The sequence below is a fragment of the Alligator mississippiensis genome, chromosome 1 (assembly GCF_030867095.1).
Source record: "Alligator mississippiensis isolate rAllMis1 chromosome 1, rAllMis1, whole genome shotgun sequence".
NCBI classification, from domain to species: Eukaryota; Metazoa; Chordata; order Crocodylia; family Alligatoridae; genus Alligator; species Alligator mississippiensis.
In genome coordinates, this window is record NC_081824.1 from 429,561,488 (window position 1) to 429,585,376 (window position 23,889).

The following is a 23,889-nucleotide window of genomic DNA, read 5'->3' on the forward strand; positions in this document are numbered from 1 at the left end:
TTTACTACAGAAGAACAATTACTAGAATAAGGAAAATTAAGAAGTTTGGAAAATTCCTTCTGCTCAGAAGACAGGCAACCTTCTGAATGTGAACCACTGCCTTTGAATTCATTGCTACATTCACTATATAGAGTGATGATAATTAAAATACATAATCAATATTAATTAATTCTTTAGCAAGTGGACTGGAGAAGGAAGTGAAAAGTGATGCAAGGAGGAAAAAGCAAAAGTAAGGAAGACATTTTGGGAGGGAAGACTAAAACAGAAAAAGGAGGCTGGAGGAAGAACAAGCTTAATGGTGAACATAAACATGAAACAGAATGTGTGTTTATTTACAGAAATAAATAGTAATAATTAAATCTTCCTTTTAAAAATGTATTCACCTTTAGCAGGGGTGCACCGATAAAGATTTTCTTGACCAATACCAATAGCCAGCGATTAACCAACCATATCACCCAATGCCAATCAATAACTGATATTTGTAACAGTTCAAGGCATTTTAAACTACTAACATAAACCTTTTTTGGTTTGTTTTGCATTTATATAACATGCACACACAAACACACACACCCTTTGCCTGCTCCAGCCCTCAATGATGGTCTTATTCTCACACGTTGCCTTCTCACCCCCGGTTCCTATCAGCAGCCCTGCTCCCTGTGCAGCCTGTGATGCTGTCCCAGGCAGGCAGGGCAGACCCTCACGCGGACAGCGGCACCGGGCACATTTGGAGCCCCAGAGCATGCCACCACCTCAGCGCTGGCAAGCCCAGTGCAGCTGAGTTCCTGCAGCTGTTGGAGAGAAACTGCATTTGCAAAGACACCTGGTGCCCAGCGGAGCAGAATGTCCCTTGTGTGGCACCTTACCCTGCCCATGCACAGCCCATCTCCACAGCAGTCCCAGCACTTAGGCCCCTGCTGCACATGCAGTGTTGCCATAGCAGTGGCAGCAAGAGCCAGTAACCATCCCTTTGTTGCTGAGTGCAGTGCCGTGTTACCACTCCTTAATGCCCCCTTCCCACCCCACTCCCTCCCCGCTGATTGCTGGGTCCCATAGTCTGCTATGGGCTCGGGCCAGCAGCAGACTATGCTTGCCAGGGTGCTCTGGGCACATGGCTGTAACTATCAGCTACAGCAACCAAAAAAGCCCAATAGCCAGTCATGTAATTTCTCCTTTTATCGGTGTTGATCAGATAGCCAACTGATATATCGGTGCACCCCTAACCCTTAGTAGTAAGGCTTTTTGCACATGCTACCCAGACAAGGAACAATGGAGAATGTTTGAATGTAATGATGTTGCTAAGGAAGTTAGTGGAAGCTCCTTTTTTCTGTCTGTCAGCCAAAGCTTTGGAGTTTTATTAACAAATGTTAAAAAATTAGAATCTTTACAGGTGTGAAAATTATGGGAGAAACTGGACCCGAAAAAGTTTTATTAAGGAAATGTTAAAAATTTTAAATCTTTATAGGTGTTTTAGAGTGATGAAAGAAACAGGACCCCAAGCACGGTAATCACAATGATAGAGTTGTAGGATGCTAAAGCATTCTTGGGCATCATCTTTAACATGCAGTCTGTGTTTGCTGGGGGTGAGGAACTGCCAGTAGCACTTGCTGTCTCTCTTAGAGTTGATAGCATTAGGAAGATGTCTCTTTCGGGTCATCCCCTGCTCTCTCACTTCTGGCAGGTGGTGTTGGCTGGCTCTCTTCATACTGGTGATGGTCAGTGATGCACTCAAATTAAATGTCTGGTGACACTGTAATGGCTTCTTGAGGTACATCATTTACTTGACGTAGAGCCAGGGTGTTTGCAGGCTTTCAGGATACTCTAGCTGCTCTGACCACTAGTGCCTGTACCACTATGTCACAGCCCTTGTCCTATCAGTGATGTATAGGAGGTGCATGCACACCCCGAGACTGCCTGCTGCCACTGCTGCCAAAGGCGCCTGCAGGCGGTCGCCACTTGCCGCCACCACCCCCACCACTGACAAGACCAGCAGCATCTGCGGGCGGTTGCTGATAGCTGCTGGCCACCGCCAACACTGCCAGCAGTGTCTGTGAGTGGTCGCCGACAGCTGGTTGGCACTTGCAACCTCCATCCCTCGCTGCCAACACCGCTACAGCTGCCTGCAGGAGCTCCCTGCCCGCCTCTGCCACACCCCTGCCACCACCTGTGGGCGGGTGCAGTGCCCCCCCAGCCTCAAGAGGCACACAACATTCATGCCTTGTCCTTTAAGGCCAGGGTTTGAATGACACTTTGACTCGGGGGGAGGGGGGGTCTGCAAAAAAAATTGGGCTGCCCATCACAATGCTTTAATAAAAATCAGAGATGCCCCCCCCCAGGTTACAATTTTCAAATCTTATAGGGGGGACTCATCTCTTATGGGGGGGAGGGGGGTGGTCTCAGTCCCCCAAGCTCTCTGGTAATTCAAACCCTGCTCAAGGCATAGACCAGTGCTGTACTTGGCTTGTGGTCCTGGGCTTTGGTGAAAGCCCGCCGCCTTTTTTTCAAAGTGAATAGTTATATCATTGATCAGCATGTTTTTCTTGTCCTCTGCAATTTAAACAATGACCCCATGTGGTGGGCTGCCCGCCCTCCTGACAACACCACGGCACTGCCCAACCTGCAGAACCTCTGGCAACGTGGTAAAGCTGCCATGCTCTGAGCTGCACTAGTCTGGGGAGCCCCGCGCCCCACGAGGCCCTCGCACCCAGACCAAGGACCGCCTCCCGGGTCACTACCGCGTCTCGCGCCGCTTTTGCCCCGCGTTAAGGAGCGAGCGAGAGACACCTGAGCAGAACACCCCTGTCTGCGCACGCGCGGGGCAATTTGCTCTCTGCCACGTGCTCCCGAACCCTTCGGGCAGTGCCGCTGGGAGCTGCAGCCGAGGGGCGGGGCAGAGGGGGCGGAGCCTCCACTGAGGAACTGCCCCGCCTCCCGGCCGCGCGCCTGCGCATGCGCGGGGCGGGGCGGGCCAGGCGGAGCGGCCGGAACGCGGGGCCGCGGCCCGCGCAGCCGCCCGGACGGGGATCGCTGCCGGAGCGCGCTGCGCCGCCCCGGGCTCGGCTTCTTTCCGGCTCTGGCGGCGGCAGGGACGGAGACCGGGCGGCTCGGCCGGCCGCTCCCCCTCCCCCCCCGCCCGGTTGGGCTCCCTCGGCGGCGGGGACGGGGACGGCCGCTGGACGCGGCGCAGAGGGTGATGTCGGCCCCGGCGGGCGGGCGGGCGGGAGGCCACGCGCGGAGCAGGCCGGCTGGGCTCAGCTCGGCTCGGGCAGGGCTGGGGGGCCCACGCGGGGCTGGGGAGAAGGGAAGCAGGTGCACACGGCCTGCCCGACTGCTGTGGTTGGTCGGCGGTCGTGACCCTGGCTAGTGATTGGCTGGGGGGGTGTCATTCACCCCCTGCAGTTCTGGCTCTGGCAGCAGGCGGGGTGGGCGGCCCCCAGAGGGGGCAGCGCTCGGTGGGGCCCAGGGGAGCTGTGCGGCCCCTTCTTTGCCCCGCAGGGCAGGGCAAAGCACCAGCCCTCCACCCCTAAAAGGGCCCACACAACAGCCCCTGGGAAGGGTCCTCAGGCCTGGGCGTGGGGGCCGGGGTGTCATACTGAAGCAGGGGTGCCCGGTTTCTTTCCCCCCTTTAACCCCCTCGTGCCTCTCCTTTTTCAGGGCTCCGCCTATCACAGCACAGCAACATCAACATCCTCGGGCCTGGCCATGCCAGAGATCCCTGTCACTGGGGGAGGCTTCTCTGTCTGAACTCTGCTGTCTCCCTGCTTGCAGCCAGTGGTGAAGTCTTCAGAAAATGAATGCTTAATGGATAAGGATTAATGGGAAAAGGCCGAGAAGTGAAAGAATATAAGGTAAGTATCGGGTCATGAACAGGGTGGGGAGAGCAGTGACAACGGCAGCATTGGGTGTAGGCTGAGCATGCCAAAGCATGTAGAACAAAATGACTTTGGCACAGGTACTTCCTGCCATGTATTTCCCTGACAACAGCTGCAATGGGAAAGAAATCCTGAGTCATAACTATTTCATTCTTTCTATTTGTGTTAGATCCTTTCCTTTTCATTGTGAAAACCCCTTACTTTCCAAGAATGTGAAGTATTTGAGTGCAGAAATACCTTGCCTTGATGGTGGCCAATGTTAAATAAGTGGGAGCAGTTGTCATCCATGCAGTTAATTTAAACAGCCTGGGTAACTCAAGATTTCACACTTCTGGCTGTTTCTAAGTGAGTCACTTAAAGGGTGTGATTAATCATCCTGCCATAAGATTGTCAACAACATGGATATTTTTTTTTCTACCACCTACAAGCTTTACTGCTCTCCCTATTACTATATATGAGAGGTGGGAGGGGAAGGAAGAAGAGAATCTTTGTTCTCAAAATCGTACACTGAATGAAGAAAGTGTCTGACATGAGGGTTTTTTCTTAATAAATAGTAGTTTACATAGGCATCTTCTTGTGCAGCAGGATGGTACTGTATTCATTTAGGACATTAACATTCTGTTTAAATGTTCAGCGAGTTGAGGATAGCTAGGCCAGGGGATCAGTTAGGAGTACCTACATATTTTCTCCGCTTATTTGAATTGCAACTTCATATGAAAACTGTAGGCATTGACTGTGTTCTGCCATCTGTTGCTTGTTTTCTTAGCTTGTAAATCTTTGGGGCAGAGACTGTCCCTGCCTGGGGCTTTTTTGCAGTACGTAACACAATGGGCATCAAAATTGACTAGGGTCATTGTCCAGAAGTAGTGGGCAAAAACACTACATAGTATGGAAAGACCTGTAAAGATAGTGGGATGTGGGGACAGGGTGGTGAGAGTTTAGGAGAATGATGAGAACAGGGACCTTGAACTTGATGTTGTGGAAACAAGAGAACAGGTGGAGGAGTTTACAGCCAAATCTAACTCCTATTAAAAGCAATGTAGGGGACCTTTCCCTTCAGAGTTTCATAGTTAGTAGGGCCGGAAGGGACCTAAGCAGATCATCAAATCCATGGGCAGGAAAGATTGCTGGAGTCAAATGACCCTGGTTAGGTGATTTATCTAGCCTCCTTTTGAAGACCCCCCAGGGTAAGAGCGAGCACCACTTCCCTTGGAAGTTGGTTCCATATCCTAGCTGCCCTGACTGTCAAGTAGTGGTTCCTGATGTCTAGCCTGAACCTACTCTCAGTCAACTTGTGGCTGTTATTCCTAGTTACTCCTGGTAGTGCTCGGGGGAACAGGGACTCTCCCATTGCCTGCTGGTCTCCCTTGGCCAGTTTATAGACGGCTAACAGATCCCCTCTCAGCCTTTTCTTGTGGAGGCTGAACAGGTTCAGGTGTCATAGCCTCTCCTCATAGGGCCTGCCCTGCTGCCCACTGATCATGTGAGTGGCCTTCCTCTGGACCCTCTCAGTGCTGTCCACTTCCCTCCTGAAGCGCAGCACCCAGAACTGGACACAGTACTCCAACTGTGGCCTGACCAGTGTCACATAGAGGGGGAGGATCACCTCCTTGGACCTGCTTGTGATACATCTATGCATGACAAGGTGCGGTTAGCCTTACTGACCATGTGCTCACATTGGTGGCCCATGTTCATCTTGGAATCAAAAACGACTCCAAGATCCTTTTCTGCCTCCGTGCTGACAAGAAGAGAGTTCCCCAGCCTGTAGGTATGCTGCTGGTTCGTTCTTCCTAGGTGCAGTACCTTGCACTTGTCAGTATTGAATCCCATCCTCTTCTCATCTGCCCACCCCTGTAACCTGTCCAGATCTAGTTGTAGCCTGTTGCTCCCTTCTAGTGTGCCCAACTCTCGCCACATCTTAGTGTCATCTGTGACTTTGAACAAGGTGCTTTTCACCCCCTTGTCGAAGTCGCTTATGAACGTGTTAAACAGTGTGGGCCCAAGGACCAAACCCTGGGGGACCCCAACGCCCACGTCCCTACAGGTCAAAAACAACCCATCCACCGCCACTCTCTGGGTGCGGCCCTACAGCCAATTTGCTACCCATTTGACTGTGTAGGCATCGATGCCACAGTCACCTAATTTTTTAATGGGAATGGGGTGAGAGACTGTGTCTAAGGCCTTCCTAAAGTCCAGAAAGACTATATTCACTGCAACACCTGCATCTAAGGATTTTGTGACCTGGTTGTAGAAGGCAACCAGGTTGCTCTGACAGGACCTGCCCCTAATGAACCCGTGCTGGTTGCCCCTGAACATAATCTCCCCTGCTGGTCCCTTGCAGATGTGCTCCTGGATTATTTTCTCAAACAGCTTCCCCAGGACCAAGGTAAGACTAACGGGCCTATAGTTACGCAGGTCCTCCTTCCTCCCCTTTTTGAAAACGGGGACTACTTGGGCCCTTTTCCAGTCCTCTGGCACCTGGCCAGAGCACCATGAGTGCTTGTAAAGTCGTGCCAGGGGTCCCGCAATGACCTCTGCCAATTCCCTCAGCACCTTGAGAAGGAGATCATCTGGACCTGCTGATCTGATGGAAATTTGGTACTCAAGAGATGGCGTAGTCCAGGGGGCTGGTCCTAATATTTGTGCTTTTGAGTGGCCTGGGGGAAGAAACATGCATTAAGAGATTGAAGACGGTGAAAGAAGTCCTAGACTCGAGCTTTGGCTGCGTGGATTTTAAGGTGATGGATCTCAAAAAGACTGAAATCAAAGCGGAAGACAGATTTGGGTATAGCCTCTGTGAAAAAAGGAAGCCATTACTATAGCTTCCAGTGTATAAGTTTGAGTGGTACAGAGAGGGATGTCTTATTCAAAGGGGGTTGGTAATAAGGGTGACACAGTGTTTTGAAGTGGTGTGCACTGATGAAGATGCTCTGTTCAATGGCTTCCTCTAGATCCCTTTTTATTTATTTATTTATTTATTTTTGAACCTTTGACTTGCACCCCCCTTTTTCATTCTTTATTTCTTTATCCAAAGTATCATTTATAGCCTGGGACCTGTGCCCCTCCACTTATCATTCTACCCCAGGCCTACAGTCATTATAGCCAACTAGTGAATTGCCCATCCAAAATGACCAGGGGTGCAGGGCAGGTGGGCAAGGACAGAGCACAGCCACCCACAACCCCTTGTCACCACTGCCTCCCAGGAGTGGGGCTGGGGAGGGAAGCTTACCCCGCTGTCCCCTCCATCCCCCTCCACCAGTACCCCGTGGCGCCACTGCCTCCAGCACTGCTGTCCTTGCCCCCCTGCTCCATCCCCGCCATCATGGTGGTGCTCCTCTGCCTCTGAGGAGCAGGGGAGGGGGGGGCAAGGCCAGTGGTGCTGGCCTCACCCCACTCCTGCTCTGTCCCCTCTGTGCCCTGATTGGTTGCTTCACTAACCAGAGTGCTCCAAGAGCATTACGGACAGACAGACAGACAAAGCCCTTTATTATATAAGAATATCTGTGGCTTTTCTGTGGTAATGGGAATGGCCTTCAGCATTTGGCAAGCTCGAAAGCCTGCCTAGGTGTAGGTTTGCAATAGACATGGTGTTTTGTGGAAAAACAGGTTTGATTTCTGAACCACTGTAAGCCAAGGCACAGAGATGTTCAAGTTTGGGTGTTAGACAAATTAAGATGTGAGACTCTAAACATAGGGAAATTAGGTAGAGGAAATGGAATTTGAGGTGCACAGGAAAGATGGCTAGAAATGAAATTCCCTGGAAAAGAACGTAAAGGGAAAAGAGGAGGAGACTCAAGAATAGAATAGAATGAGGCTGGGGTAAAGAGCCTGCGAGCAGAAGAGTGCAGTGGATGTGTTCGTGATGACTGTTTCAGCTGTTTCCGGAACTTTGATACGACTACAGACCATGACGGAAAAGGGCAGGGTTGAATGTAAGTGACTCTTATCTAGAAAGTTCCAAAGAGTGGCATCAGGCAGTCCTCCTCTGGGGTTGTCTTATACTGAGAGATAAGTGTTCTCTTCTGCCACATTTCTAGTTCAGCATGTTTGAGAGGCTGGTGTGGATGAAAGTGAAGTGGCTTGGGTTTCAAGGCCATCATCAGACTGACACTTAGCTTTACAATTCTCTCCTTTCAAACCCAACTTGAAAGAGAGGCAGGACTGGCATGCTCCAATTAAAGTAAAGTTTGGGACTTGAATGAGTGAGTTAGCTGTAGCTTGAGCCAAATGGGATGGAAGTGATCATAATGTGGTCGGTTGGTCATGCATCAGATGTTATGTAGAATTGATGTCCTAACTCCTTGTTATAACAGATCTAAATGAATGGGACTCTTCTCTATAGAGTAGTGTCAGAAATCTAATGTTTGGCATTTGTTCAGTTGGCCAGACGTTCCCATGCCATTTTGACTTGTTTGTAAGGTATTGTGCATCATTTTTGCTGTTGTTTTTCCCAGGAATGGTTCTATATTAGTGAGGTGAAGGAACTGGGTTTTGCTTTATATTTTTCTAAGGCAACTTTATTGGTTTAAGCACAATGATGGTTGGATTTATTTTTTGAAGAAGAAGTTGATATACCATCTTGCATGGTTCTTCATTGAGGGAAAGAAGTCACTGAGGGTGACATAGAAGCAAGATACTTGTTCAATATACTCTTCATTAGTGAATTGACCTGATAAGGCAATGCAGTCTTGTTCATCTTCTTGAGTTAATCGTCATGAAAATCTAAAGCAACCCACAACCTAGAATTATTTTTAACTCTTTTGATTTTTGTTTTTGTTCAGAATAGCCTGGTCACCTCAGCATGGATCAGTCTGGGTCTCGTGCAGGGGGAGGCAGGGAGCAAGCCTCTCCTCGAGAACATGGCAATGGTGAGAATGAGAGACAACGGCAGCAGGAGCGCCTTAGCAGAGAGGAGGCCTATTACCAATTCATTAATGAACTCAATGATGAAGACTACAGAATAATGAGAGACCACAATCTTCTTGGCACTCCTGGTAAGATGTGTAGGACTGAAGTGGATGAGACAGCATATCATTATAAATCTGGAGTAACTTTAGTGGTGTTTTACCCATATAGTTGGTAGTAAAATATAGTCTGTGTCTAGGGAATGGCTGAAAAGTCAGAGGTTTCTTCTGTTTGAAAGTTGATGGATCCTCTTTAAAAAATCAACAGTATAAATTAAAAACTTGTGAACTAAAATTCATTCTTTCTATTCCTGTCAGGTATAGAACTATAATATACATCCAGTTTGTAACCTCTGGGCACCTTTACAACTAAAATCTAAATCATTAACAAATATACAATACACCCGTTATGGAAGAAAATCTCTTCCCTTCTGAACTTTTACAACTTAATGATGCTGAAAAGTTGGGGGTTATGAATTTCTGATGTATATTTAGACCCCTTTGCTTCTGTTATGTAGTACCTATTATTTGTACTTGTATTGGTCAGAGTCACAATCATGCTGTTGTTTCTTGTTTTATTTTTATTTCTGATAATTTGATGGCAGCAGAAGATGCGCAGACACTTTCCTATATAGAATATATATAGGAAAATATTTATACAGGAAAATGTTTTATTGAATAGTCAATAAATGTATTACAAAAATATGTGAACTGTTTCAGGAGAAATAACTGCACAAGAACTACGGCGACGTTTGGAAGGAGCAAAGGAACGTTTAGCATCCCAAACTGGTATGGAAAATAGGGAAGGTGATGGCAGAATTGTTGGAGGTAACCTTTCTTCATTTACTTATTTTTAGACTATAAGTACATAATTCAATATGCTTATCCATGATCCACTGACTAGGGACATTTGTAAGTATGCTTCTGGTTCCTGATGTTTATGGATGTTGTGCCCTTGACTGCAGAAAGTAGACAAATAGAGAGTAGTGACTTGGGAAGATAGACTGTCTTTCAGGATGCACATTAGCACAGCAGTAGGGGAAAAATTGAGTCAATGTCAAGCACATTTTCAGGTAGTAGTGAAGAGAACACCTGTTACTGGATGACCAGCTAATGCATAAGTTATATTGTGTGGGGTCCATCAGGCAAGAAAATGAAGAATTAAAAGAGGAAGTTAGGGCACCGGAATAATAAATAAGGCATGGATGAAACATAGGGAATAGAGTGGTTTGATAGGAAAAATCCAATCCCCATTAAGGGAAAAATCTGCAAAACAGAGGTTACTACTATTGTAGTTAGAAGAAAAAAGTTATCCATGATGATAGTGACTGAGATGAAAAGGCAGAGGTGGATTAGTGGTGTGACCAAGAACAATCATTTAAGAAACACAGGGGTGTGGCAGCAGGCAAAGAGGAAAAACCTGAGAGCAGATGGATCTGCTTTGAGCATATAGCCAGAAGGCCTGAAGAACAGGTTAGAAACAAAGCTTAGGCTGAGTCAGAGACAAGAGGAGGAGGGAAAAAATGAAGAAGACATGCCATTGAACACAAGAGTTTCAGGATAGATGAAAATGGCCAGAAGGTTGTGGAAAATGAAGACTCAAAAAGTGGATTCCACTAAAGGGGGAACATGCTCAGATGAAGAAAATAAAATTTGTAATTCGATAAAGCTTTGTTAAATTTAAAAAAAATTTTGCCCTATTCTTTGGCAGTCTCTCATAGTCGAGAATGATTGTCTTATCTGCATGTCCAAAGATGGCTAATGAGTCCTATTCAGGATCAGTAGTCTCTACGTCAGCTCAGACATGCGTTTCCATGTGGGGTTTGTGGCGCTGGATTTTTTATTTGGTCCACGACACGCTGTTTCTGCTGCTCCTGCTTTTTCGCCTCTTGTCATGAGGTTTCAGAGTACTGACATCCCTGAAGCAGACTCTTCCTCCATTTGGGGCAGTCCTGGGCAGTAGCCTCCCATGAGCTGACATCAATGTTGCATTTTTTTTATGTTGGCCTGGATGACATCCCTGAAACACTTTCTCTGCCCTCTTCTTGAGCGTACACATTAGCTGATTTGGAAGAATAAGACTTGCTTCTAGAGTCAGACATCCAGATGACATGGCTGGCTGCCCTATTAAAATGGCATCCATTCGACTGTTGTAGTTATCTATTGTAGCTCTTCCTCTAAACAGCAACATGTGCAAATTATATGCATCCTAATGCTGTGAAAGCAAGTTCATGCTACTTCACAGCAACTTCTTTGGGTGTACAATAAATTACTTACACCTCTTTTCCTTCAGAAGAAATTTATTTGCACAAATATAACATACATTTCTGCCCATAAGCAGGTACCTAGCCTGCTGGCTTCTGCAGGTAGACTTTGCTCCCCGAGTAGCTCCTCAGCCAGTTCTATCAATACACAATCTTTAAGTGAGAAACAGAACCAAACCCTGCTGCCCTGTCTGGGGGACTAGAAGCGGGGAGCCCTTTGGCTATGACCCCTTCTTATAGCAAGCTGTTGTATTTGTAGTTTGCTTTCTCTTCTCTTGCATATTCTTCTGTGAGCTTTTTAAAGTTCATTAGTGGAACACCCTCACTTATCCAAGTACCCTGCAGCTGCACACTCTCAACAGGGCTGACTGTTTCCTCTTAAAGGGACAGACTGCCCCATTACACTGCCTCTTTAGATTAAAGAAAAATGAAACTATTTTCATACTTAAAGAGTCAACAAAACACTGAGAAGTTGTATCCAAGTGGAAAACAAATTTAATTAATTTCTCTTTTTAAACATTACTTTTCAGGAATACAGTAACTTAATAATGCAAGTTAATGTTAATTTTCTAAGCAGTCTGCTGACAGAAAAATTAGTAATTAACTGAACACTCTCAAAACAACGGTTCAAAATTTCACTTACTTTATTTAAAAAAAAAAAAAAAAGCAAAAACAACGACAACATTCAGTTCTGGCATCTTTTCTCAAACTGGGTATATGTTGGATAGCTCCTTGTTCCTGTATGGATTTACTGAAAGCTGAGTCAAAAATCTTCTCTATATGCATAAGGAAAGGAAATATATTTTTCTAAAAACAAAATAAAAATGGCCCCAAACCATGTCGGCCTTCTGTACAGGCAGGGAATAATCTGTGCACATGAAAGTTTAACAGGGAAGAGTTTGATAAGGATACCACCTTAATTTCCTATTTCCTTGAACTCTCAGGGTTTGTCTAGATCAGCAGCTCTCAACACGGTGCCCACGGGTGCCACCAAGGTTTATTCAGGTGGCCATAGACATTTTCACGGTCAGTAAAAAGCATTATTCCACAAAAAATGCTGTCACTGCCATTTGAACTCAAAACAGCAACACTTCAAAATCTCTTTCACAGGCTGTACAAAACGGTCGCCAAAATGAGACTAAGTCAGTTTGACTGATGGAGTGGCGCTTACTACTCCCTCTCCAAATGCAACTATGCGCATGCACATACCTTGAGTCGGCCATGAGAGACTGACCAGCTGAATTCAGTCATGTAACCGCATGTCATATTGGTGCCTGCTGCTTTTTATTTTAAATTCGAATGTGCCATTGGACATTTAAATGTCGGGAACCCCTTGTCTAGATGGAAACACTGTGGAAAGTTAATCCAACTCAGTTAAAGATGTGAATTTAAAATAGGTTGGTTAAACTGTATTTTTATGCCTGACACTTATTCAGACTTAAAAAAACCCTTAATTCGGTTAAACTTAAATAATTCACAAACTGTTGCACAAACCATCCTTCGTGCAGGGATTGGAACCAAGGTCTGCCCTTTCCCAGGTGAGTGGTCTTACTCAGACCACAAAGTCATGGCCATTCTCCCCCTCAACTCTTTAGCCCAATGAGTCTTTTATTATGTTCCATTCAATGGAACAGCTTCTACAGGAAGCATCAAGAGAGTCTGCATCCCAGAGTAGCCTCTAGTCTGGTGGTAGAGTACTCTTTTGGGAGCAGGAGATAACAGTTCGAGCCTCTTGTAGCTAAGGAAATAAATGAACTTGGTTTCCTATAGAGAGGGTGAGCGCTCAAAACTCTAGGGTACTATGTATAAGAGAGGCATTAACATCTCTGATTCCATCTGTGTTCCCTACTCACTCCTTTTGAAAGAAAGTGCTTAGGCATTTACCTTTGGGAGAAGTAAACTGTATGAAGGGAGGCACATAGAAGGGAGTGGTTGGATTTAAGATTATCCCCATTCTCAACACTTGTGTTGATCATTTGAGATGACTCGGCTTGTTGGCTGTTGTGAACCCCTATTCTGAGTTACCCTTTTTTTTTTTAACTGAACAGGGGTTTAGCCTAATTCAGGACTGTGAATTTTGTCTTTGGAGGCTGACACATGAAGATTTAAATGATTGATCAGTGTTGCAACACTAAAGTCCATTTATGTATAAGTTGGATGGGTTCCTTCCTCCTTTTTTTATGTACAGCGTACCTTCAGCACAGCAGCATCAGCATATTTTCTTGTACTGCTGGATCAGTTTAGCTCAGGAAGATAAGGCAAACCTTTGAACAGTAAAAAAAAAAAAAAAAAAAAAAAAAAAAGTTAATGGGTTTTTTATCTGCTTTTTCTAGATTCTGAGGTTCTTGGTGAAAATTCAAATGGTGACTCTTTGCTAGAGTGGCTGAACACATTTCGTCGCACAGGAAATGCTACACGCAGTGGACAAAGCGGGAACCAAACCTGGAGAGCAGTGAGTCGGACCAATCCAAACAGTGGGGAATTCCGGTTTAGTCTTGAAATCAACATAAATCATGAACATAACAGTTTTGATGCTGCTGGTGAAGAATATGCAGGATCTTCTCACACAGATAATAGTAGAACTAATTTAGAAAGCAGATTTCAAAGAGCAGTCAGTCCAGTTGCCACACGAACAAGGAGCAGGACCTCGAGAGAGAGAAATTATAATTCTCCTAATACTGCAAGGATAAGAACTGTGAGAAGTTCAGTGGCACAAAGGGCTGGAGCAACCTCTCATTCTGGCTTAGGAAGATTGAGAACTAGAACTAGGGAGTCAACAGGTCTTTCCCGAACAAGCAGTGAACATAATTCTTTAGACAGCGGTGAGCACAGTGCTAGGCAAAGGAGAATGCAAAGAAGAGATATATCTGCAGGGGTTCAAAGAGGTAGGTCTAGAGCTAGTGTTCAGACGAGTACAAGCCAAAGACTAGAAATCCTAAGGTTAAGATCTACTTTAAGCAGTCGAAGCCGTTCCCCGTTGCGAAGACAAGATGGCACTACTCCTGAAGAGCACAGTCAAAGGCAGGATGGGAATTTACAGCAAGTCAGTAGAAGGTCTAATAGAAGACGTGCAGCCCAGACTCCTTCTGAGTTAGGTGAAGAACAAACAGTGGGTAACACAGAGGCTCCACAGCTTTCTAATTCAACCCCAATGTTAGGTGTAACTCTGGAAGAGGAGGAATCTAGCAGACCAGTAGCTTCTGTTCGAAGGCATCCAACAATTACTCTAGATCTTCAGGTAAGAAGAATTCGCCCTGGGGAAAACAGAGATCGGGACAGTGTTGCTAGTAGGACTCGTTCTAGAGTGGGAACAGCAGAAAACACAGTCACTTTTGAAAGTGATAGTGGGGGTTTTCGACGTACTATTTCACGATCAGAACGTGCAGGTATACGAACATATGTTAGTACTATTCGGATACCTCTTCGTCGTATCTCAGAAACTGGACTTGGTGAACCTTCATCAGCAGCTCTTCGATCAATTCTTAGGCAAATTATGACTGGCTTTGGAGAACTGAGTTCATTAATGGAGACTGAATCAAATTCGGAACTTCAAAGGGATGGTCATTTATCAGAAACCCAGTCAGAATCAAATATCTCACACACTGCAATCAATGACAGTGACCTGAGTGAGACATCAATTAGAAATAGACACACTGAAGAAGACAGCACTGAAACGAATGGATGGAATGACAGTTCTCAACGCTATAGCGACAGTAATGAAAACCAAGGTAACAGGCAGTCTCAAGATGCAAACAATTTGGTTGAAAATGGGACGTTGCCTATTCTTCGTCTTGCACATTTCTTCTTGCTAAATGAGGATGATGATGATGAGCGCTTAAGAGGTTTAACCAAAGAACAGATTGACAATCTTACCACTCGGAACTTTGGGGATATTGACTCTGAGAATGAAATAAGTAAAACATGTAGTGTTTGTATCAATGAATATGTAATAGGGAACAAGCTAAGGCAGTTACCTTGTATGCATGAGTTTCATATTCATTGTATTGATCGCTGGCTTTCTGAAAATTCCACGTGCCCCATTTGTCGGCAGCCTGTGTTAGGGTCTAATGCAGCAGACAATGGATAAAGTTATTTATATATTGTTAGGTATTGATGAACTTCTGCTTTAGTTATGATGAGCCAGATAGGGTGAATCATAACTTGGATAAGGATACATGTGTTTGGGGGTTTTGTTAGACTTGTTTTAACATATAGGAAACTTGCCTAAACTTAGCAGTGTATATACTATTTTTCTCAAAGTGCAGATCTACAGATAGGTGTAGAACCAAATGATCTTAGTAAAATTTATATTTTTTTAAATAATTTTGTTATGCTAAGCACTTTTGTAAATACAGAAATGCAGTAGTTATTCAGTCCTGCTTAATGTATGTTTGTTTTTAAACTGAATAATGGACTCACTTTATTTAGACTACAAATTGTTTCACACAGGCTCACTACTGTGTTGAGAAATTGGTGTCTAAATAGCCATTTGTTAGTTTTTTGTTCTAAGAACAATTTCTTTTACAGAAAGTCTCTGCTGGATATGTTTGCTAAAGATATTTAAGTTACTTGAAATGCTCATGTACCCCCCTTTTCCCCCCACACACACATGTATACTGTATTATGCTGTGTGTGTGTGTATATTAGGGCTATGCAAAGCTTCAGTCGCTGATTCGATTAAGCCCAATTCGGTGTCTGAATTTCTGAATCCAATCAGGAGACCTTTTAATCTTTCCAAATCATATCAGAACCTGCCAAATCGATTCGGAGAGATTCGATGATTCGGACATAGACACAGCTTTAAATATTTTTTTCTACATACCTCAAGGTACTAGGCAGCTTGTGAACTCTCCGCAGTGGATCGGAAGTACTCCAGGTCCACTTCCGGGTCTGCCACCGTGCTCCTTTTGGATGGCCCATCTGTCCCATTATCTCAGTGTTCACAAGCCGCACCTGGTACCTCGAGGTATGTAAAAAAAAGAAACAAAAAACCCCTAAAAACATTTAAAGCTGCATCTATGGCCAAATCGCTGATTCTCCGAATCAGCATTGAATCTTCATATTCAGATTCGGCCTAATCAAATTGGGACAATGATTCGAATCAACTAATCGAATTGCTGTCCCCTGAGTCAGGCCAAATCCAAATCAGATACTAGGAGTGTGCAAAGCAGGTCATATATACCCTGCATGTATATATATGTGTGAGTGTGTACATACGTACACACACACACACACACACATTGAAATTCCCCTTCTGAAAACCTTCCAGTTTGGTTCCATGTGAACTTTCTCATGCCAATTTATGCATGTCGTTTCAGAATGCTTAATCTTTGAAAGTGGATGAATTACTGACATGATGAAATGTACATAACAATGCAGGGTCTGACGATCGCTGTCACTCAGCACATCAAATCAAACTCCAATATAGCTTGTCATGTTTAAACATAAACATTTTGTTCAAAGAATAAATGAGCACGTGATAAGTTTTTGTACTGTTCTAAATTACTTAATCCAACTTCATATTTCTTTTTAAGCTATTTTAATTTGAAGAGAACTTCAATGCCTTGACCAACATACTGTCTCTAATATGCATGATTCTGCATTCTACTCAAAAAGTATCGCTTTATGTGTTTTTTGTACAAGAATCTAACATGTACATGTACACTGTTAGTCTTCTTAAAGATAACTGTCCTTGAGGACCCAATGAGAAAAGACACTAACAGTAAAAAGACCTAAGTTTCCTATAACCCCCCACAAAATCCTGTATAAGTAGTTCCTAAGCTTTATACCAATAACTTAAAAGAAAAAAAGAATAAAATTGCAGAATGAATATGAGGCTTTGTGTGAATTACTGTTATACTGTTTTCTATAGGCTGGGGAGGAAGATGTTGTTACTAATGTAGTTGTGTATTACATTTTAACAGTTACCTTTGTCCTAGGAGTGCCACGTGTATGTATGAAGAGACAAATTTAAAGTGCATGTGTATGCTAATTTGTCTGGGCATTATAGATTCATCCAAGAGCAGAATCCAGCTTATTTTTAGAATTGTAAGTATTGTGGTATGAAGCATTAGTACTTTATTCTATAGTAAGCTATCTCCAAATTCATAGGGAAAGACCATGAACTCCCTGTGGGGTGTGTGTGGTCTTAGACATTGTACTTAGAGCAAGGAGTCTTTTCTCCAACTCCAAAAAGCTTTTAAACTTCCGTGTACTTCAATGTAGCACAACTCTCAATGACATCCTGTAGATGAAGCCATATCCTCTCTGTTAATCTGTAATATGATTAGCATAATTTTTCAAGGGATGAAATTCACCTTAAGTGCCAAATGAATATGGTTGTTTTTGAAAAAGTGAAGGTGCTTTTGTAAAACTGTCATTAACAGTTATGTCCATGAAAACATCTATAAAATGTAAGGGTGTTTGTCTAATAAGAATGTGATTTAGGATACTAGTTATTAAAAGTAACAATTTTCCTTGGTATTGCCTTAATCATACTAGAATTATGGAGAGTTTAAACATGCCTGTCATTGATAGCTTATTATAAGAAACTACCCTTCTTTTATTCCTATTCAATACCCCCAGCTTCAGTGTCTAAATCAGGGGTGAGAAAAGTACTGCCCACAGGCCAGATCCAGCCTACTAACTGACTGGATCCAGCCTGCAGTGCTCCATATGGGGTGGAGCCCCACCTGCTGCCACTGGGGCAGCCAGTACTGCACTCCTGCCAGCTAAGGCCTCGGCAAGCTGCAGCTTCTGGCAGGGTTGTTCCCAGTGTGGCTGCAGCCAGCTAGATGCTCCTCTGCTCCCCTCACCTCCAGCGGGAGCCACCTGGCTGAAGCTTCCCCCCTTCCTGCCCAGAGCAGTGCAGCAGGGGAAGGAGCGGGAGGAGGAGTAGCTGCTGGAGATGAGGGGGGCACAGCAGCACCTGGTCAGCTGCAGCCATACCAGGAACAGCATCACTGGAAGCTGCATGATGGCTGTGGCCCACGCTGGTGGGGCTGTTCTGCTCACCTTGCTTCCAGTTGCTGCTCCTGGCATGCCACTCCAGGTGGGCAGAGGGAGAAGCTTCAGCTGAATGGCTCCTGACCAGCACTTAGAGCTCCAGCCTGAGCTCCCAGCTGCCTTCTACCAACTCCCACCTATCTGGCACAATGAGCAGCCACCTGTAGGTGGGCAGACCAAGTGGAAGGTGGCCTAGAGCTAGAGCGCCATGTGCTCGGCAGGAGCTGCTTGGCCAAAGCTTCCCACCTGCCTGGAGCCATGGGGCAGGAGCAGAAACAGTAGCCACAGCTGGAAGCAAGGGGAGCAGAAAAGCTCCACTAGCCCAGGCCTTGCCCAGCCCGCAACTTTCGGTGTGTCTGTTCCCACTGTGGCTGCAGCTGGCTAGGTACTGCTGTGCTCCCCTTGCCTCCTGGTGACAATGCAAGCCTGGCAGGCTGCAGCCACAGTAGGAACAGCCCTGCCAGAAGTTGTGTGCTGGCCAATGCCTGGGGCCAATGGGTGGGCGGGATCATGGCACAGGCTGCCCTGGGCAGGACTCGGCCCCATGTGGAGTGCTGCAGGGGCAGCTGCCAACTGGGCAAGCTCTGCTGCACATACACCACCCCTCTCAACTCCCAGCTGCCTCCCAGGCCACTCACACACACCCCTCCACACACCCCCATACACCCCCTGCCCCTTCCACTTTTCTCCTGTCACCCCTGCCTGGCTCTCAGGCAGGCCCCACCCCAAGCGCACACATGGCCCTACATACCTCCATACACCCTCCACCCCACCCCACAACAGGACAGGGTGTGCAGGGAGCGGAGCATGTCTGTCCTGCTCCCAAACACTGCTCCTCACCCACCAAGCCCCACAGGGAGATTTGATGAGTTATTGCTTGGGAATGGCGGGGGGGAGGGCTGCTGACCTGGCCTGCAGCAGCTTATCAAAACTCCCTACATAGCCCACAGACCCAAATAATTGCCCACCCCTCATCTAAATGTATGTGTTTCCTACCTTTTCCCTGTCTACTTATTAGTCCCCAGTCCACTAAAAACTTAAGTCAGTGTGACGATTGCAGTCATATTAGCTGCTCTTCCTACAGCTTGTTGTAGCACCAAGTTGGGATCCTGGTTGGGTGCTATAGGGTGTACTAAGGATGAAGAGAGATTCTTTTTGCCTTCTTTCCTTGCAGGATGTGTGGCAGGATTCCATCAGGTTAAAGCAAGGGTGTCAAAATCATCTTCCCAACAGGCCCATGGATATTCTCCTCTGCCAGCTCTGCCACTGCTAGATCCAAGGCCCACTCCAGTATCCACACTGGATGCAGCATGTGTTCCAGAGTGGTCAGGATAGGCACTGTGTGAAACACAGATCACAGAGCAGCCAAACAACACATAACATGTGTCTGGGGTATGTGTTGAATGTGGCATCCCTGGCAACTGCTCTGCTCCAGCCAGTTCAGGATGCATGCTGCATGCAGCACCTGTGGGCACCATATGCAGCACAGGTCCCAGACCAGCTGAAGCAGGCATCACATGCAGCACACATCCTGGAGTACTTGGAGCAGGTGCTACGTGCGGTGTGGTTCCCAGAGCAGCTGAAATGGGACTGATCCAGGTCACTTGAGACCCAGGGGCAGCACCGGGAGCTGGATAATTGGAATCCACAGGCTGTAGACACCCCTGGGTTAAAGGATTGGAATCTGTTGTGTATCCCTAGAATGCAAGTATGTGGCCAGGTATTTAAATCAATTGCTGTTCAGGCACCAGCCAAAAAACGGGTCATATTTTCCATCAGTTATATGGTACATTGATATGTATTACTTACATAAATAATAAATAATCTACACACAAATCTTTCCATAACCTTAGTTAAAGTTTTGTGCTAACTAAAGTGAAACTTCAAAAGCTGCTAGGACAACAGAAGTCTACAGGTATAATTAAAGGTGTAATTTGGCCATTCCTGATGCTGATTGGAGAGAGAAAAAGGGACTCTGCTTGATTGCTGTCCAGAACACTATATTACCTAGGCTGCCACCAATTTGAGTAAATAGGAGCTCTACCCTTGATTTCAATGGAAGCAAGGTCAGGCATGTAATTTGTTCCTTTTTCTAGTTTCTAAATAAATTATGGTAATGATGGTAATTAAAGTCTTGCCAACTGTGTAGCTGCTTTGTATTTACTTATTGCTCTGCTGCTAAAAATGTAAGCCAGTGGCTTTCAAACTTTTCTGACTTAAGACACCCATCAGAAAAATGTCAGCTCTTAGTTTTTGTTCATTTTTTACTACAGAATAATAGAGCAAAAGTTCCATTTTGTGACAGATGTTGATATTTCAAAATTTGATCTTATTCTCTGTCAGAGGCTGGCAACAAAGATGATAAAGGAGAGAGAATTCACACAAGAAAAGGCTGAAGAAACCAGGTATGTTTAGTTTGGAAGGAGACTTAAAAGGATGGAGAATGATAGCCTTTCAAATATATGAAAACTGCTGCCATAAAGAACAGGGAGAAATTGTTCCCCTATCACAGAGAGCAGGACCTGAGTCTTACATTACAGCAAAAGCAAATTTAGATCAAATGTAAAGAAAAAAAGCATGTGGATTGGATTGTTGGACAGTGAAGCAAGCTACCTAGAGAAGTGAAATCACTTTCACTGCTGTTTTCAAGAGGAGGCTAGACAGGCATCTACTTGGGATAAATTAGGAACAGTATCTGAGCAGTGAGTTGGGCTAAATAGTTCTGCAGGTCCCTCCCAAGTCTGATTCTATGAATGTGCATTTACCTTGCTTATAAAATTGCTATGCTATATAGGGTATGCCTGTGCTGCTAATGAAGGAGTGACTGTTGGGTGGGCGGGCATGCATATGTTAGCTTTAATCTCACCAGCATAGACAACAATAGCAGTGAAGATGCAGCAGGATGAAAATTAGTGACCTGGAGCACAAGTGGGGTTTCAGCAGCTTGTATAGCTTATAGGAAAACCTGCGCCATCATGTCTTCATACTGTTACCCTATTATCTAGAATAAGGCCAGTGGAGTATTCCTACCCATATTATTTGAATGTTAATTTTGAAGAGAAGCAGCTATACAGAAGATGGAAGAAGCCAATACAGACACCAATATTATATTCAGAATGCATGTAATCATCTTTAGAGTCTTTCACAGAGAAAACATGCATGGCTCAGGATCCTAAGCATATAATGGAGTAAACTAATAATTTTATCTGTTCTCTCTACTCCCGGTAGTTTGGTCATGTAGCTTTGTCAGCACAGTACAGAATAGGGCTGCGGGCCTTGGTGGCCCTGCGCTCAACTGAGCCATGGGGATGCGGGTTCACCCGACCTAGTCACTCTGCAGAGGTGACCCGATTCTCGCCTGCCATGTCTTGATGTGAAAGACACTTTATTGGGGAGGTGGTCGGTTCCTCCGTGGATTGGCTGGGATGCGCCAAGCTTGGTCCTTCTTCTGGGGCTCCTATCTCCCTACACCCCGTCCATGCACCACCCAGATGTTAAAGCATCAATCTCGCCTTTGTATCTCAACAGGCAACTTCTTTTTTTTTCTTTGAACTTAAAGGCTCGTGGTTGCCTTGACCCTGTCCCCAAGGTATGACAGTCACCTTGGCCCTAACAGTCTCCCTGTTGGAGCATTGTGAATGTAAGGAGAACTAAGGAACACAGGACGTGCAACTTGAACTCAGATAAGTCTCTCAGTCTTTTGGGGGCCTTGCAGCTTACTAGCTGAGTCTTTCTGCTGCAGCATACTAGGCTCCAGAAGGTGGTGGAGTCTTTCTCCTTCTCCCAGGGCTCTGGCAAGGCGAGTGGGTCTTCAGCTGCTGTGGGTTCAAGCAAGGCTTTTCTCCTTTCTTCCCAGGTTTTAATAAGAACTAAGAGTAGTTTATATCCAATTCTAAGAAACCAAAAACTGACAGGTAAGGGTTTGCCAGTCTAAAATGCAGGCTGTAAACCATTTTACTGTAATACAGAAACACTCTGACGTAGAAATATGATAAATAAGATGTGGCTATTTAGGATGGCAGAAAGTCATATGCAACTGTTACTAGTTGAGTGATGGAGGCTGTGTTACTGTTGGTTGGTATAAAATCTGACTGTCAAGCAACTTGAGAACAAGAAAGTCAGAATGCCACTTGTACCTGAAGTGCCATCAGTGTGTAAAATTAACATATAGATAGATGAATGTGTATGATACACATACCTATATTAGAAGAGAATTATTATGGTTGCAAAAACAATCATTTAAAATATAGGAAATTGAGCTTCCTGCTGTGGATGCATTAGGGTGCAGTCTTTAATAATATGATTGCATGCTATTTTTTCCATGTTCCTCATTCAGTGCAGAGAATGGCTGGTGCTTACTGACTGAACAGCTATTAAGCAGTATTTCTCCTAGTTTATGTGACCTTGGGCCTTATTTACTTTCTCATTATTCAAAACCTGCTATTAAGAAAGACTTATTAATTTCTTCTTGGGCTTTTTTAATGGTGTTCACCACTAGGCTGAGTGAATTACAGTGAAAAGTTGATTTTTCACAACACCCCTGTAAGATGAGGAGGTATTCAAAATCTCATTTACCTTAACATTTTATCACAGTGCCTGTCACAGCTTGGCCTGAGCTTCTTCCACTCAGATATTTAATTCAAACTACCATACATACGCACAACTGCATGGATTAAACATTGATTACATTGACTAAACAATGTAAGTTAGAGATAAATAGTAATCTACCCCTAACTTGGAGGAGGTGTCTAATACAGTTATTCAAGAATTGGTAAGAGTACCAATCTTATATTCATCAGTAGTCTGGAAAGAGTAAATAGCATGGTCATTAAACTTGCAGAGGATGTTACATTAACAGAAGCTGCAGGCACAGCTGTAATAAAAAAAAAAGCCTCATGAGGTTAGAAATGTGGGTAGAAAATAACAAAATGAGCTTTAATTTGGAAAATGCAACTAAGCCATCATGGGAAATTAATCCAGAATGCATATGCCAAGAGAGGAATGAGACTGAGAAGGTGTAGTATAGGAACAGACTGAGGGTATAGATAGATGTTGCCAAATGAAATGGATCAGCTGTGCTGAGCTGTGTCCCAGCACAGGTGATATATTTCATTGTGCAAAACACATGGCCCATTGTCCTGCCCATTTAGCCTATGTGACAATAGGCAACATGCAGAAATGTGCCGCAGAGAATCTCCAGGGCACATCTCTGTAACCAGGGTAAGCAGGCATGGTTCTGGGGTATAGACCACCAAACAGCTGTTTAGTGGTTCCAGCTTCAGAACTGCACTGGAATGTCAGTACACACTCTGGCCATCCCAAATGGGGAAATCCAGGCAGGCACTTCCAGGGCTTCAGGGACTGCCTGCATTCTCCCACTTCAAAGCAAATGGATAGCTGCAAACTAGCAGCACAGTATCATACCACCTATCTCACGGCTGCAAATTTGGGCATTTAGGGTGCAACAGGGAGCATGGACATCTGTTTGCTTGGCCTTTATGTGGATTTAAACATTTTTATGGTGTACAAAGGTGACGTATGTTTATACCCAGAGAAAACTGGACTGGACAGGAAGATTTTTGGAAGATCTTATAGACCTTTTCCATCTCTAACTTTATAGCTGTGTCTATCCCTGACATGCTAAGTGGTGTAGTTGTCCTATAATTTTCCATACTGTTTTCTTGATGTGTTTTATGTAATCTAGAAATCGGCTCTTGGGGCCTAAATATAGTTATGAAACCACAACTAGGGTAGAAAGTTTAGAGCTTTTTGCTTCGCGGTCTCTTTATTTTGCAGCCTCTAGATCCTCAGTCTGTGTTTTATTCTAAGCCTTGCTGTGCTCCTCAC

General features: G+C 44.9%; 1 protein-coding gene across 1 annotated transcript; it reads left to right on the forward strand.

Annotated features, from left to right (window-relative positions):
- Positions 1-2,980: 2,980 nt before the first annotated feature.
- On the forward strand, positions 2,981-16,867 carry RNF6 (ring finger protein 6). The gene is made up of 5 exons (XM_019497378.2): positions 2,981-3,187; positions 3,652-3,845; positions 8,651-8,863; positions 9,494-9,601; positions 13,371-16,867. Exons 3-5 carry the CDS (start codon positions 8,671-8,673, stop codon positions 15,122-15,124), a joined length of 2,055 nt encoding a protein of 684 aa, XP_019352923.1. The 5' UTR covers positions 2,981-3,187; positions 3,652-3,845; positions 8,651-8,670; the 3' UTR covers positions 15,125-16,867.
- The last annotated feature ends 7,022 nt before the right edge of the window (positions 16,868-23,889 follow it).